The sequence below is a fragment of the Musa acuminata genome, chromosome BXJ2-3, assembly GCF_036884655.1.
Source record: "Musa acuminata AAA Group cultivar baxijiao chromosome BXJ2-3, Cavendish_Baxijiao_AAA, whole genome shotgun sequence".
Classification (NCBI taxonomy): domain Eukaryota; kingdom Viridiplantae; phylum Streptophyta; class Magnoliopsida; order Zingiberales; family Musaceae; genus Musa; species Musa acuminata.
Window position 1 is genome coordinate 40,295,459 of NC_088340.1, and position 14,469 is coordinate 40,309,927.

General features: G+C 45.6%; 4 protein-coding genes across 7 annotated transcripts; 3 read left to right on the forward strand and 1 right to left on the reverse strand.

Moving 5' to 3' along the window:
• The first annotated feature begins 344 nt into the window (after positions 1-344).
• Positions 345-3,460, forward strand: LOC103978803 (BTB/POZ domain-containing protein At5g66560). Its single transcript, XM_009394733.3, has 4 exons — positions 345-966; positions 1,056-1,125; positions 1,217-2,587; positions 2,676-3,460. Exons 1-4 carry the CDS (start codon positions 929-931, stop codon positions 3,189-3,191), a joined length of 1,995 nt encoding a protein of 664 aa, XP_009393008.2. The 5' UTR covers positions 345-928; the 3' UTR covers positions 3,192-3,460.
• An 839-nt stretch (positions 3,461-4,299) lies between these two features.
• Positions 4,300-9,445, reverse strand: LOC108952396 (protein TIC 62, chloroplastic-like). Of its 2 annotated transcripts, XM_065100907.1 has the most exons (10): positions 9,099-9,445; positions 8,936-9,022; positions 8,484-8,613; positions 8,313-8,381; positions 8,161-8,212; positions 7,875-8,051; positions 6,164-6,237; positions 5,984-6,048; positions 5,604-5,853; positions 4,300-5,517 (listed from the first exon to the last, which is right to left on the reverse strand). In XM_065100907.1, the coding sequence occupies exons 5-7, from the start codon at positions 8,198-8,200 to the stop codon at positions 6,224-6,226; spliced, it is 231 nt and encodes a 76-aa protein (XP_064956979.1). In that variant the 5' UTR covers positions 8,201-8,212; positions 8,313-8,381; positions 8,484-8,613; positions 8,936-9,022; positions 9,099-9,445; the 3' UTR covers positions 4,300-5,517; positions 5,604-5,853; positions 5,984-6,048; positions 6,164-6,223. The 2 variants fall into 2 exon arrangements, with proteins under 2 accessions (XP_064956979.1, XP_064956978.1); XM_065100906.1 differs by having other exon boundaries at positions 5,984-6,237.
• On the forward strand, positions 4,847-5,647 carry LOC135608243 (agamous-like MADS-box protein AGL61). The gene has a single exon (XM_065100904.1). It carries the CDS (start codon positions 4,847-4,849, stop codon positions 5,531-5,533), a length of 687 nt encoding a protein of 228 aa, XP_064956976.1. The 3' UTR covers positions 5,534-5,647.
• A 609-nt stretch (positions 9,446-10,054) lies between the features above and the next one.
• Positions 10,055-14,188, forward strand: LOC135608244 (4-hydroxy-3-methylbut-2-enyl diphosphate reductase, chloroplastic-like). Of its 3 annotated transcripts, XM_065100910.1 has the most exons (11): positions 10,055-10,396; positions 10,506-10,702; positions 11,127-11,306; positions 11,401-11,532; positions 11,614-11,688; positions 11,765-11,870; positions 11,951-12,045; positions 12,667-12,852; positions 12,962-13,048; positions 13,645-13,701; positions 13,837-14,188. In XM_065100910.1, the coding sequence occupies exons 1-10, from the start codon at positions 10,147-10,149 to the stop codon at positions 13,666-13,668; spliced, it is 1,332 nt and encodes a 443-aa protein (XP_064956982.1). In that variant the 5' UTR covers positions 10,055-10,146; the 3' UTR covers positions 13,669-13,701; positions 13,837-14,188. The 3 variants fall into 3 exon arrangements, with proteins under 3 accessions (XP_064956982.1, XP_064956980.1, XP_064956981.1); XM_065100908.1 differs by lacking the exon at positions 13,645-13,701; XM_065100909.1 differs by lacking the exons at positions 13,645-13,701; positions 13,837-14,188 and adding an exon at positions 13,471-13,624.
• Positions 14,189-14,469: the final 281 nt, after the last annotated feature.

Genomic DNA, 14,469 nt, shown 5'->3' on the forward strand with positions numbered 1-14,469 from the left:
GCCCTCTCTGTGATGATTATGAGGTCACTCCGCCCTCACGCACAAACCTACTCATGGCGCACCGACGAGCGAAAGCAGCGATTAACAACAAGTGGGGGAGTAGTTACCTTCATGAGGTCATCCCATCTGCGATGGAGACCCAACGCGCCGGCGCCGTCCCCACCGCCGACCACAGCCTCTGGAAATCTCGTGTGAGCCCGATCGGTCTTGTCTCCCGGACTCGCCGCTTTATGGCTTTTTCTGACCAGTTTCGATTCACTGTTATCAGAAGCATTTCGTCGAACACATTTCTGAAATCATGGGTGGTACACACAAGCGTACCTCCTCATCGTTTGAAAGCTCCGGCTCCTCCCCTTTATTGCGCAGCATGAACTTTGGAGTTGTGGGTGGGGGTAATTGATGAGCTCTGAGTGATCTGCACAGTGCATCAAAAGACTCATGACCCAGGGTGAGAAAAAGAAAGATTACAACAGTGAAATGAGAGAGAGAGAGAGAGAGATGAAGTCGTTGTTGCCACTGCTTCATTACTGCAACCTGCTATTATTATCACTGCTTGTCGTGGTGATGAAGGTTTGGAGTCATTAAATGAGCTGTGAGAAGGCAGGCCTTTTAATTGCTTGCTCGCTCCCTCGCTCGCTCGCCTTTATCTTTTTGTTCCCTCCCGCTTTAAAAGCCATCTCTTTCTCCCCTGTCGAACCAGCCTGTCCCGCGTACAATGGCGGTACAGAACAAAGCAAGGAAAGTGATGCTGCTTGGAGAAGCAGGCCTTCGGTTCTGATGAGCGCTGGAGTCAGCGTCTACCGCCTGGTGGCTGTCGTGGCCGCTTGCCGTTCTTTGGGAGCCAAATGATTGAAGACGGCAGTGGGATGTCCGAGGTACTTCGGTGAGCTTCGGGAGCAAGGATCTAGTTCTGCACAAGGAAGCAGCGATGGCGGCGGAGAAGCTCGCGCCGAAGGGCCAAGCTTGGTGAATTCTCTGTTCGATTCTTGTTTCTGCTAACCATCTTCTGTAACTTGGATGAGATGTTCGATCTGTTTCTCCCTCTCACCCTGTAGGTTTTGTACCACTGGGTTGCCGAGTGATACCGTAGTCGAAGTGGACGGGATGAGCTTCCATCTCCATAAGGTGATTGGGAACTCGCTTGCTCGTCGAGATTCGTTGTGTTTTCTACCCATTAATCACAAAAAAAGCTGATCTTTTTTGTCCTGTCGAACAGTTTCCTTTGATGGCCAAGAGTGGGAGGCTTCAGCGGTTGATAACGGAGTTGGAAGACCACCCTACCGACGCCCCAGGAAGAAGAGGAGAGCAGGGTGAGGTAAACGAGGACAAGGAGCCACGGGAGGACGAGGGAGTAGGAGAGATCAAAGAAGTGGAGGCTTACCCGCACATCTCGCTTGCGGACTTCCCAGGCAATTGCGAGGCGTTCGAGACGGCCGCCAAGTTCTGCTACGGCGTCAAGATCGATCTCAACGCTTGGAACGTGGCTCCCCTGCGCTGCGTGGCGGAATACCTCGAAATGACCGAGGAATTCGGCGAGGACAACCTCGTCGCCCGCGCCGAGCGGTTCCTCGCCCGATCCGTCCTCCCCAGCATCAAGCAGTCCATCAAGACCCTCAAGTCCTGCGAGGACCTGCTGCCGCTCGCTGACGACCTCGGTATCGCCCAGCGGTGCGTCGACGCCATCGCTGCCGGCGCGTCCGCCTCCGACCCGGACTCCCTCTTCGGCTGGCCGGTCAACGAAGGCCGCGGCGGCGGCAGCAGCGAGCAGATCCTCTGGAACGGGATCGAGACAGGACTGCTCCGCCGGAGGACCGGCGTCCGCTCCTCCTCGTTTGCTGCCGCTGCCGCTGCCGCTGCCACTGCCGCCGGTTCTTGGCTCGAGGACCTCGCGATCCTGAGCCTCCCGATGTACAAGCGCGTGATCGCCGCCCTCAAAGCCCGGGAACTGAGCTCCGACGCCATCGAGGGATCCCTCATGTCCTACGCCCGGCAGTCCATCCCGGGCCTCTCCCGGTCCCGGCGGAAGCATTCCTCGGCGCCCATAGCGTCAGAGCCGGAGCAGCGGGAGCTCCTGGAGACGGTGATCACGAATCTCCCTCTGGAGAAGAGCTCCGTGGCTTCCGCGGCCTCAGCTACCGCCACCACCAAGTTTCTTTTCGGCCTCTTGCGGACTGCCCACATCCTCCACGCCTCGGAGGCCGCGCGGGCCGCCCTGGAGCGCAAGATCGCGTTCCAGGTGGAGCGGGCGACGCTGGACGATCTCCTGATCCCGAGCTACTCGTACCTCTCCGAGACGCTCTACGACGTTGACTGCGTCGAGCGGATCGTCGCCCACTACCTCGACAGCCTGGAAGCGGAGCGAGCGGCACTGGCAGCGGAGGGGGAGGTGGTGGGAGGGGCCGCGAGGACGCCGTCACGCGCAGGTTCGCTGAAGCTGGTGGGGAAGCTGGTGGATGGGTACCTGGCGGAGATCTCGTCCGACGCGAATCTTAAGGTAGACAAGTTCTATGGCTTGGCGGTGGCACTCCCGGACGACGCCCGCGTCTACCACGACGGCCTCTATCGAGCCGTCGACATCTATCTCAAGGTACAGTAGAGGCGCCCCCGTCGTCGTTGCTAATAGATCGAACTGGAGTTCATAACCTTGAGCTGATGAGATCTCGTGGAGCGAGCAGGCGCACCCGCGAATGACGGAGGAGGAGAAGGAGACGGTGTGCGGGGTGATGGACTGCCGGAAGCTGACGCTGGAGGCGTGCACGCACGCGGCGCAGAACGAACGGCTGCCGCTGCGGGCGGTGGTGCAGGTGCTCTTCTTCGAGCAGCTGCAGCTGCGGCGGGTGATAACAGGGACGCTGCTGGCGGCGGACGGGGAGGCGGCAGCCCCCGCCGCGGGCGGTGACGGGGGCGGCGCGTGGCGGGCGACCATGCGGGAGAACCAGGTGCTGCGGCTGGACATGGACAGCATGCGGAGTAGGGTGCAGGAGCTGGAGCGGGAGTGTTCCAGCATGAAGAAGACCTTGGCGAAGCTGGACGAAGGCGGCGAGGGTGGCGGGGCGGCAGGGGAGGATGAAGGCGAGCCGCGGCGGAGGAAGGAGAGGAGGTTCGGGTGCCGGTTTAGCACGCAGGTGTGCGACTCGCACGAGCGCAATGTGGTGGAGTCGAGGCGTGTCGGGCGTGAACTGAGCCCGTAGCCTTCCATCGAACACCAAAAGCCTTGGGTTTCTGTTCCCTCGTGCACAAAGCAATCGACATCGATGGTTCTGTGCTCTCAGTGGCACGGCGGAGACGAACCGTGTTCGTTCAACAAATGTGCTATTCTGTAGATCTGCGCTTTTGCTTTACCGAACACTCCTTTTGATGGAACGGAGCAAAAGCAGGGAAGCACCAGAGTGCAGTTGATCTGTATGCAACACAAACAATTAATCAGCTTCGTATTGCATTCTACAAATTAACATGCAAAGCATCGTAGCATAATCACAAAGAAACACTTAATCACACTCGATCACAGACATAATTACACATTAAAGCCATATGGAGTTCATTTAACGATGTGCATTAATTGCAGAGGCGACCAAGGAAATCAACCAAGGGTCGAAGAAGAATCCAAGGAAGGAAGGGGGAAATCAAGAATGGGAGGAAGGGATAAGGGGGAGACTTGCAGGGAAGAAGGTCGAGGGCTTTGGATTTGGCCATTTGGTAAATTATTATTATTTGCTATAATAAGAGCTTTCCCGAAGGGTCACAGATTGGAACAACAATGGTGATGAGGATAATAATTACGATAAGACTCGCGTGACATCAGCTGCCCCAGATGACGCGTCACGCATCTGTTGACAATATCAGACGCTACCATAAGTATGGTCCTGCTCCCTGCGGGCATGCACATCGGGCAACGGTAATTCTCACTGTAAAAACCCTCGCGCTCCGAGGGAGAGGAGGAAAAAGAGAGATAAAAAACCCCTTGCGACGGCTCACTAACTGGATCGTCGGAGGGGTCGGGTTGAGCTTCCCCGACCTTTGTGCAGGTGCGAAGGCGGATGTCTCACACTAAACGCTAATGCGACCAATCCCTTCTCGGAGGAAACGACGATCCCGTCCCGATCGAACCAATGCAATCGACCACCTCAACAGTCCCGAGAAACATCCCAGGGAGATCCCCCATCATCCGGACCCGAACTAAGCCGCGACGGCCCCGATACCACGGCTTAAAGTTGTTTACAACAACAAATGGTAAGATGATTAGTGTAGAAGCAATAACGACTGAGCGTTAGAAATAGAAAACAAATAACGAAATGTGTATATAGATAGATGTCTATATATTTATTCGAAAAATATAGGGAAACTGTAAAATGTGTATGCAAATTTTAGATTTGTTGATGAATACGAGAGGCTTCCTATAAATTTAGGGTTAGGATTGGGTCGGTTTATGATACAGTGTTCGTGGAACACAGTGGAAGGTGTCAACGCCAAGGAGATTAAAGAAGAAGAATCATAAAGCAGAGGAAAAAGAAAGGACAAATAGGGTGGAGTTAATGAGGAAGATTTTAAGTTGCTGTAGGTCAACCCGGGCAACCCAGCGAGGCACCACAACTAGAATAGAAAGTGTTAAATCTAATTTACGTTGGATTTATGGCCGCAGAATATTATCCTAGCTTTTATCTTCCTGCTTAAATATGCCCAGCTAGCTCTGTTGATTACCTTCCTCGAATCCTCCAGCTTTGACGTCTAAGCCCTCTCTGTGAGCCACATATATATATATGTGCAGTCGCAATCCCTCTGTGACTGACCGCGGACGAAGCTTGTGGTGTTGGCCTCACTGCTTCACAGCTCGCTGCTGCTTCCGTGGATGTCTCTAATGGTGAGGAGGAAGCCGAGCATGGGCCGCCAGAAGATAGAAATCAAGAGGATACAGAACGAGGAGGCTCGTCAGGTGTGCTTCTCTAAGCGACGCAGCGGGCTGTTCAAGAAGGCGAGCGAGCTCTCCATCCTCTGCGGGGCGGAGCTCGGCGTCGTCGTGTTCTCCCCCGCCGGCAAGGTCTTCTCCTTCGGCCACCCTTCCGTCGACGCCGTGGTCGACCGCTTCCTCGTCGGCACCCCGCGCCCGCGCACGACGGTCACCGCCGTCTCGACCGCGGTCGAGTCCCGCCGCGAGGCGAACGTCCGCGAGCTCAACCGCCAGTGCATGGAGCTGCACGACCTGGTCGAGGCGGAGAAGAAGAAGCGGGACGCGCTGGAGAAGGCGGTGAAGAAAGAGCGGGCGGGAAGGACCTTCTTGTGGGACGCCGACGTGGAGAGCCTCGGCATGGAGGAGCTGCAGGAGTTCGAGAGGAGGCTGGCGGAGCTCAGGAGCAGCGTGGCGAGGAGGGCCGACCAGGTGCTGCAAGAGACCCTGGCCCGCAAGCAGCAGCTCCCCATCATCGGGAACGACGTCGGCGTGCCGGGGGCCTTCGCCGTCAAGCACGAAGTCGATGTGCACCCTTCTCTTCCCTCCGGATTCTTCGGCTACGGACATGGATTCTTTGGATCCATGTAATGAAATTGAATGATCTTTCTTATGCTTCCCGTAGGAATTATCATAAATAATGGAGTAAATTCATACATACTCCATCTTGTTCTTAATAATACTTTGATCGTCATCTATTTGTAAGATGCAATGTCCTCGGAGAATATGTGAGGTGATAAAAGTCCTGCCTTCTCACAGTATTAACCTGAGAAAACAAATAAGAATCATTTTAGTTTGACGCAAATACCACGCAATATTAGAGGAACTTGCTGCTTAAAAAATGAACTATGCCACGGAAGACGATCTCCACATTCTATTCTGTCGTTTTTCCTTTTCTCCCAATCAAACAACTGCAAGAAACGAAAACAGTGATGCGATATGAGACAGAATGTGTTTGTTGTTTGGCCGAAATTGTACTCACAATGGATGATATACATCCACAAACGTAAAGAAATAAATAACAACATATACAATGCTAACCTTCTGCAACGAAATTAATTCTCACCCATCTCCAGAAACTTTGGTCTTCCGAAAACTGGCCAGACCTGGTGGTGAATTCGAGTCATCCAGAGAGTATCGGGATCATGTGGATACCCAGCTAGAATTGCAGATAGAATTGTACAAATGGATTATGATCTTTTGCCTAATTCAGAAATACACTTTGTTTTTAGTCTTTGCAATAACATTTTGACAAGGATGGCGTTGGTGAAGTCAGAGACTTTAAATCTTCATACCTGCACATACAAGAACATGGTTAAAAACAAAATCACACTGCTGGAGGGTCTGCTATTGTGGTTGCTTAACATTCCATTAGTCCCTGATTGATCGGAGTGTGGATGTGATAGGAGAAATCCAAAGACACAGTGACAGGTGCGCTTGGAGAGAGTGAAATATGATATTTTAAATAAGAATGCCAAAAATGGTTTTTTACAAACTCAGAGAAGATATTGTGTAGGCAACAGAACAATGACATTGTTTTTATCTAAACAGAGTGTGTTAAGTTACACTACTAAATGTTATTCATGAATAAGAACAATAGCAGATTTTCTAAACATGATTGTGGAAACCAATATGAAGAGATCTTCATATCTGACAGCATGCAGGATTATGGCCATAGTTTTTATGCACAGAAATCACAGCTATATATATATATATTCCTGTGAGAACAATGCAACATGTAACTATGGAATTTCCATTGGTTGAGCAACGAGCCATTGCTGAAAATATAATACTAAGACACTAATAAATAAGCAGAACCAGAAATTAGAAAATCCAAAATGGTTATTCTGGATTTCACATTACTGTTGAGGAAAATATATTGATCACAACTTAATCCTATTTCTTGCCTCTCCGACAATTTTTATTTCAAGGTTTCCACAGATCTGACTCACACAAGTCCACAACATATCACTGTGCTGACCACTTATCCAGAATTCTTGCAGGGCTAAAAATACAATGTCATGGATATCTCTACTACTATCCTCTTAAGGCATTGACAATAAGACAGAAAGACCTAATGCACCCTACTTTAGCTTCTATGTCATCCCAACATAGTTTTGCATCCGATGTGCCAGGTGAATTGAGTTGATTTGTAGGATCAGATGAGTTTAAGCAATTTTTAGCCAGTACTTCAGGCATATCAAGATAATAATCAATTTTTTGTCGGATTAGGTCCTGATAATATCTGGCTAGATCTAATATTAGGTACAGTTAGGAACCCGACTTACTATTACATTTGGTGAAGGGTTCAAGTAGGAAATAAATATTCATGAATGATACTAGATATAACAGGAGAATTGAGCTGATTTACAGGGCTAGATAAGTCTTCTATTATTGAATTTAACCTGAGCATTTTTGAGCAATGAAATTGTTTAATAAATGCTTTGCAGGTAGTGCATGGAATTGTTGTCACTAATGACTAGAGGATTGATCAAAATAATTATTTGTTACACTGACCATCAACATGAGAAGAGAAAAATGAAGACACTTTAGAATTGCAACTGGAAACCCAATCTTTTTTGTCCCCAAAGATGTAAGCAGAATGAAGTGGTCAACTTTTGCAACAGCTGCTGCACAATATATGATTGCACTAAGAGCCACAGATATGTAGCAATTTCATTAGATAGAGAAAACTCGAGATTTAATTCATGGTAGCAAGATGTATTTCAACCTAGGTGCTCAAAATTGCAACAGATTTTGCAAAACATGCATGTCAGTCTGTGAAGATTGGAAGAACAATATGGGACAATGAGATGGGATATGATGTAGATACTAAGAAGCAAAACATGCCTGGTCAATAATTCATGACAAACTATCTGACATAGCTGCAACATAATAAGTATAGTCAAACGGAAAGAGTCTACTGGTTTACCTGCTTTCATGAGGTTCTCAGTAGATTTAAAGTTGATTCGATATGGTCCTGTTATATCAAAAATCTCCTTTTCGCTGGCTTCTATGCAGCATAAAACCACGAAGGCATTACCTATTACTGGTCCTATGTCACCTTGTTTTTCAATATCACATTCAACAATTTCAAGCTTCTCTGTAGCTGGTCCACAAGTCAAAGGAAATCTATTACCGGCATTATATAGCAGCTGAAAATAAAAAGATGAAAGAATCTCAAGCTTACTTAAAAATCTAGAGTATTTGTATCTTACGTTCAGTTCCTGAGGTTCCGGTTCCAATATTAAGCTTCATTTGGCATACACTCTTCAGAATGCAGATGCAGTAGAGAAGTTAGGGTTCTCAAGCTTGTCTTACCATAAAGAGTAAAAATCATTTAGCACAGTTAGAAGCACCCATCTCCTACCTGCCTCAGTGATTCTGCTGTTTGAGCACTCCTAACTCCCGCTTGCACCCGAAATCCAAGTTTCAGAAGCTTTTTGACAAAATTTTGAAATATTTATTGTCTTTCCAAATTGTATATGAGAGATATTATGTCTATGTTGTATCAATGGTGAAAGAGGCAGTAGGACGTTACCTCACAAGAAGTGAACCAACTCTACCAGTTGAGTCGTCGGCAAACATGAGATCTTTATCCTTGAAGACTCGTTCCTGTTCACTAGCTTCCTCTGTCTTGGCAATAGATGAAGTTGCAGCTTGAGTGGATCCTACGACATAACATTGATCAAAACAAAAGTGCTTACAGAAATAGCTACTCAATCAACACTTTTTTGCCTTTTTACTTGGTAGTTTGCAATTTTAGTCTTCTTGTTGAAGATCACCTCTCAAGAACTCATCAAGATAATTGAAATCTCAACCAAATTGGAAAAACCCCTTAACGTGTTGATGGTTCCACTAGCTAGCAACTACTTGACCTTTAGATGCTTAGGTAACAAGACCCAACCAAGGGTTTCAAGAAGTCGAGACGCGAAAACACAGAACATTGTAGCTAGCTAACAAAATGTTTCACGCCAATTCCCGTTCGTGTACCTTCTCAAGCTTCCAGAAGAGATCCAAGACTCAATCAAGACCCATTCACGAAGGAGTCGGCATGAAACCCACGCAAAAGCAGCAGCTCTTGAGAACCAAGAATCAGAAACCCATCCAAATAGAATCAAGAAGGGAAACTTAGCGAGAAGAGAATGCCAGATACCAGAAGCCCGAGGGTGGAAACGGAGGGACCAAGGGGTTACATCGCGAGGGCTCCTCCAGGGTTTCCTCGGGAAGGGGACGGATCGGCGGGAGACCCCTCCCCCAAGAACTCGAGGGGGGTCGAGCTGCGCGATATGGACACCGTGCCGACGGGACCTCCATTCTTCTTCCTCGCTTCCCCTCTTCTTGTTGTTGTTCGATCGGTTATTGTTATCTTTCCGATCGGAAGAGAGGCGTTACGGCGGTGGGAGCCGAGCTGGCGGCCGCAGGCGTTCACCCGCAGCGATGATGGGTCCCACATTCTACCTGTTAGATGGACGGTCACGATATATCTATCAACGTCGGACACCTTCAAACTACACGGAACTCACGACATGCCAACGTGGGACGGTAATGATATATCCATCAACGCTGGACACGTACAAAATACATTTAACTCAAGACAAGACATGACATGGAAAAGAAGATTCAAACCAAGGCATATCAACGTTGGACACGTTCAAAATACATCGAACTCAAGACATATCACTATTGGACACGTTCAAATAATTTAAAATATATCGAATAAAATTTTGAATTTTTAATCTTATAAGTAAATCAGACCACCGTATTATTCAAATATGCTATCATTATTAATAAATCACAATAAATTATGTCCTATTTATTCGACTCGAAAATAATTGTTAGTATGAGGACCCTACATTTGTACCCGATGCATCAATTGCGCGTCATTTGGGTCGGATTCGGCTTGTGCTAAAGGGGCCCCTTTCGCTCTTTGGCGGTGACATCGACGCGACCAACCCGAATCCTTCGATGGGACACGTAATCCAGATGATTATTCAATGTGATCGGATCCGTTCACTAGCATTCAGTTAGCCCGTTAACACGCTCGCCCGATAGCCCGTTTAAAAAGGATCTATTAAAACGATTGGGGAATGCTTTAGGAATTTGGATGTGGCAGGCGAGGCGATAAATTGCGGACGGGCGTCACATTCCACTCCGCGCGTACCTCTTGTCGCCCGCCCTCGTCAGCTTGCTCACCTACTGTGATGGCCATGCCGATGCATCTCAGCCGGTTCTTCCCCGGCCTCGTTGTTTCCTCCGGAGTCCGATCGACGGTCGGCGCAAGGCCGTCGCTCGCCATCCGATGTGGCGGGGCCGAAGGCGACGCTCTCGAGGCGAACTTGGACTTCGACAAGAAGGCCTTCCGTCACAACCTCACCCGCAGCGAGAACTACAACCGACGCGGGTTCGGCCACAAGAAGGAGACCCTCGAACTCATGAACCAGCAATACACTAGTAAGATGAGAATTTGCTGGAACGCGAATTGGCGTCGTGAATGGGTGAAGAAATTGGGGCTGTCTTGTGTTAAAACTTTCTGATCGGCATTAGGGTTTCGGTATTGCAGGTGATGTGATTAAGACGCTGAAGGAGAACAACAACGAGTACACATGGGGCGACGTGACGGTGAAGCTGGCGGAGGCGTTTGGATTCTGCTGGGGAGTGGAGCGAGCGGTTCAGATTGGTTACGAGGCGAGGAAGCAGTTCCCTGAAGAGAGGATTTGGATCACCAATGAAATCATCCACAATCCGATGGTCAACAAGGTTTGGTATGATAAAAGTGAGAATCTTGTTCCAAGATTCGAGCTTGAGTATTGGAATTCTCCATTCATTTTCTGTTGATATCCTATATCTTGAAGAATTCCTTATGCTTTATATCAATCTTTTAGTCTTTTTAACAGGACCTTCGATTTGGAAGGAATAGGAAGTCCAATTTACCCCCAATATTCCTTTGCTCAAGTATATGGAAAAAGCAAACTGGTGGAAACATTAAAGAAAGATTAAATATGAGAATAGTCATGCTAAGCTCGAATATTAAATAACCTAATGTGCCTTCAGCTCAATCCTGAATACATTATGATTCTTTCGACATAAATAGAAAGCTCCGAGGTTGAAATTTCTGTATTAGTGGTGCTTAGAGGAAATTTCCGTATCTTGATATAAAATATTCTCTGTTCTATCTCTGCAGAGGTTGAAAAAGATGGAAGTCAGAGACATTCCCGTTGATGATGGCAAGAAACAATTTGATGTTGTTGATAAGGGTGACATCGTGATTTTGCCAGCATTTGGAGCTGCTGTTGATGAGATGTTTACCTTGAGTCAAAAGAAGGTCCAGTTAGTTGATGCTACTTGTCCATGGGTGTCGAAGGTAATTTCCTTCTGGCAGAGAAAAAGAGGATCGAAGATTCATTCCCACTTCTCAATTTGTTGTGCATTATTACTATGTCTTACTTTGCATAAAGGTCTGGAACACTGTTGAGAAGCACAAGAAGGGTGATTATACTTCAATTATACATGGCAAATATTCACATGAAGAGACCATTGCAACCGCTTCATTTGCGGGAAAATATATTGTTGTGAAGAACATGACTGAGGTACTAGCTCCATTAACTGAATTTCTTGATATTAATTGTATTTAAAAATGAGACATTGGATGTAACAAACTGCCAAAACAGGCACTGTATGTATGTGATTACATTTTTGGTGGGGAGTTGGATGGATCTAGCTCAACAAAGGAAGCATTTCTTCAGGTTTATTTTGCTCTTTCTTTTAGTTTATTGGTGCAAAAGAAAGGTCAAATTTACAAATGTACATTTGAAATTTTAGAAATTCAAGTATGCGGTTTCTGCGGGATTTGATCCTGATGTTGACTTAGTCAGAGTAGGTATTGCAAATCAAACTACCATGCTCAAAGGTGAAACAGAGGAAATTGGTGAGCTATATGCATCTGATGCTTATTATTTTATTTACCTTTTCATGTTTCCACTCAATTGTAACACTTTGAGTTTTCAGGTAAACTGGTTGAGAAGACCATGATGAGAAAATATGGAGTGGAGAACATCAATGAGCACTTTGTTAGCTTCAACACCATTTGTGATGCCACTCAGGTAACTTTACTGAATTCCCTTTTTTTTAAGGGGGAACTTTACTGAATCTGCTAAGCCAATTTTCCCTTGTCATATAGTTAAAGTCATTCCTTTTCACTTGTTCTCTACTATTCCAGTGATAAGGAATTTTGTTCTCTACTTTATAATATTACCTAACATTTTCATTGATTTATGGACAAATTTTTACTATGTTTTGTGAAGGAAGCTGGGGTTCTTGGCCTAATTTTTTGCAAGTAAAGACAATTGATTGGTGAGATAAGGATGAGATATGCATGTTATAGCCAGGATAAAAATTTGGATGCTATATAGATATAATACCACGAATAAATATGCTGGGCTATTTTCTGGAGAACTCCTACACCAGTTATTTAACAAAAATCCACTTAGTTTTGACTGCTTACTTGTATGATTTGAACAAGAAATCATGCAGAGTGCCTGATTATATATGTGTGTGTGTGTGTGTGGATTATTTTTTGTCTTGTTGGATTTTACCTTAGTTCTCTTCTGTATTTGTTTGGAAGCAAGTTGCTAGATATGATAAATAACTCTTTATGTGATTTTCTTGAAATTATTTATTACTGATGTTATTTCCCTCTTGCAACATAACCTGTGAGGTATCAGGAAAGACAAGATGCTATGTACAAGCTGGTGGAAGAGAAACTTGATCTAATTCTAGTAGTTGGTGGATGGAACTCCAGTAATACTTCACATCTACAAGAGATTGCTGAGCTCAAGGGAATTCCATCTTATTGGATTGACAGTGAGCAGAGAATTGGACCAGGAAACAGGATAAGTTATAAGTTAAATGTAAGTTTTATAGTTACATTTTTATATTAGATTTATTCTACTGTATCACTTTTAGCTGTGGGACTTCTTTACTATAATTCGTTATGACTTTGTCTATCTGTGTCAGCAGCATGGAGAACTTGTTGAGAAAGAAAATTGGTTACCTTCCGGTCCAATAACGATTGGAGTGACCGCAGGTGCTTCTACTCCTGACAAGGTAATTTAGATGAATTATATCTCAGGTGTTAAACAGTTGTTTTAGTATACTAGTCATGAAGAGATTTCCTCGCCTTGGAGTCTAACCATGCTAGAGGTGAATCCATCAATTGCATAAAGTCACAAATAGTTGAATTTTCTAAAGTTTAATTGCCAGTTTCTTTGCCTCTATGCTGGTGATTTATTTTTCGTCAGTATTGGCATTATGCTGGGTGATGTGAGGAGGTTTACCCAACTCATCAAAATGGAAGACTTTGAGACTTGGGACTTCTTAATAAGCAACAATTGCACAGAAGTCATTTAGGAACTATAATCCTAATAGAGTGAAATGATCAATATCCACATTCTTATATTCCCTACCTTAGTTTGGTAAAAATGACTCTGAACTTGAGAGGCTATTCATGCTAGAATGATTACATGCAGAAAACTCATAGGCAAGGTGCAGAACCAAAAGGACAAGAAACAAAATGATCCCCCATAGTTAAAGCTCCATGAAAATTCAGAATCTTGCTCAAGTTTGTTATGGTCTTGGGTACCGGAAGGAAGTTATATTTCAAGAAAATCACCAGCACTTCTGATGATATTTCCTTCTTGAAGGGCCCTTCTTTCTTCCCAACTTAAGATGCTGCTTCTGCAATTCTCAGCATTTTGCAGGTTGAAATATTTTCTGAGACCTTATATTCCAGTCTATCATCGGTTAATTGCCCCAAACTGTAAACCATCGTTAGAAAACCTTGTAAACACATATTCCTGAGTGCCTTTAGTAACATTCTCATCTGGTGTAAGCAGGCTGTGGAGGAAACACTGGTCAAGATCTTCGACATCAAACACAAAGAACCCTTGCAATTAGTATAGCTCGAGACAAGACCTGGAGCGATTTGTTGTTCATCGAAGCAAGCTGCGCTGCATGTACTGCATTACGTTATACAGTAGTCATTGCGTTATACAGAATAATGTTAAGCTGGTAAACTGTTGTTGTACCTCTAAACTCTTCCACCTTGAGTTGATGTATGTGGGTCCTCTGTTGCTGACCTCGGCAATTGCTGTCCCATTTCACTAGTTGTTTCCATGTTGCATGTTGTGATCGTTGAATGTAGGTAGGCAATGGCAACCTATATTATATTGATCATTTTGCATAGTAGACATGGATGTGGTTTTGTTTATGGAGTTTCGGTGGCTTGTAGCCTCACAGTGCAGTTGCATGGGTGCTGCAGTGCTTTACTTTGAGAACCTCATGAGTTATTAGATCCTGAAATTATATGCATGAATGCTGTGTATAAATCAATTTTTTGTCCAATATTTAGACATCAATGACTACAAAGTGATTCAGACTACTAACAGCAGAATTATTCTTTTGATTCAATAATCATTTTATTGAAGAAAATATTGGTATAAATTTGACCAATGCATAATAACGTAAAT

Bases quoted from the DNA above. Each gene is read 5' to 3' on its own strand.
- LOC103978803 (XM_009394733.3), top strand. From the start codon at position 929: ATGGCGGCGGAGAAGCTCGCGCCGAAGGGCCAAGCTTG. The intron at 1,126-1,216 runs GTGATTGGGAAC...CCTGTCGAACAG, and splicing joins TGAGCTTCCATCTCCATAAG to TTTCCTTTGATGGCCAAGAG. The intron at 2,588-2,675 runs GTACAGTAGAGG...TGGAGCGAGCAG, and splicing joins CCGTCGACATCTATCTCAAG to GCGCACCCGCGAATGACGGA.
- LOC135608243 (XM_065100904.1), top strand. From the start codon at position 4,847: ATGTCTCTAATGGTGAGGAGGAAGCCGAGCATGGGCCGCCAGAAGATA.
- LOC108952396 (XM_065100907.1), bottom strand. From the start codon at position 8,200: ATGAAGCTTAATATTGGAACCGGAACCTCAGGAACTGAAC. The intron at 8,052-8,160 runs GTAAGATACAAA...CTTGTGGACCAG, and splicing joins CGGAACCTCAGGAACTGAAC to CTACAGAGAAGCTTGAAATT.
- LOC135608244 (XM_065100908.1), top strand. From the start codon at position 10,147: ATGGCCATGCCGATGCATCTCAGCCGGTTCTTCCCCGGCCTCGTTGTT. The intron at 10,703-11,126 runs GTTTGGTATGAT...CTATCTCTGCAG, and splicing joins ACAATCCGATGGTCAACAAG to AGGTTGAAAAAGATGGAAGT. The intron at 11,307-11,400 runs GTAATTTCCTTC...CTTTGCATAAAG, and splicing joins CTTGTCCATGGGTGTCGAAG to GTCTGGAACACTGTTGAGAA.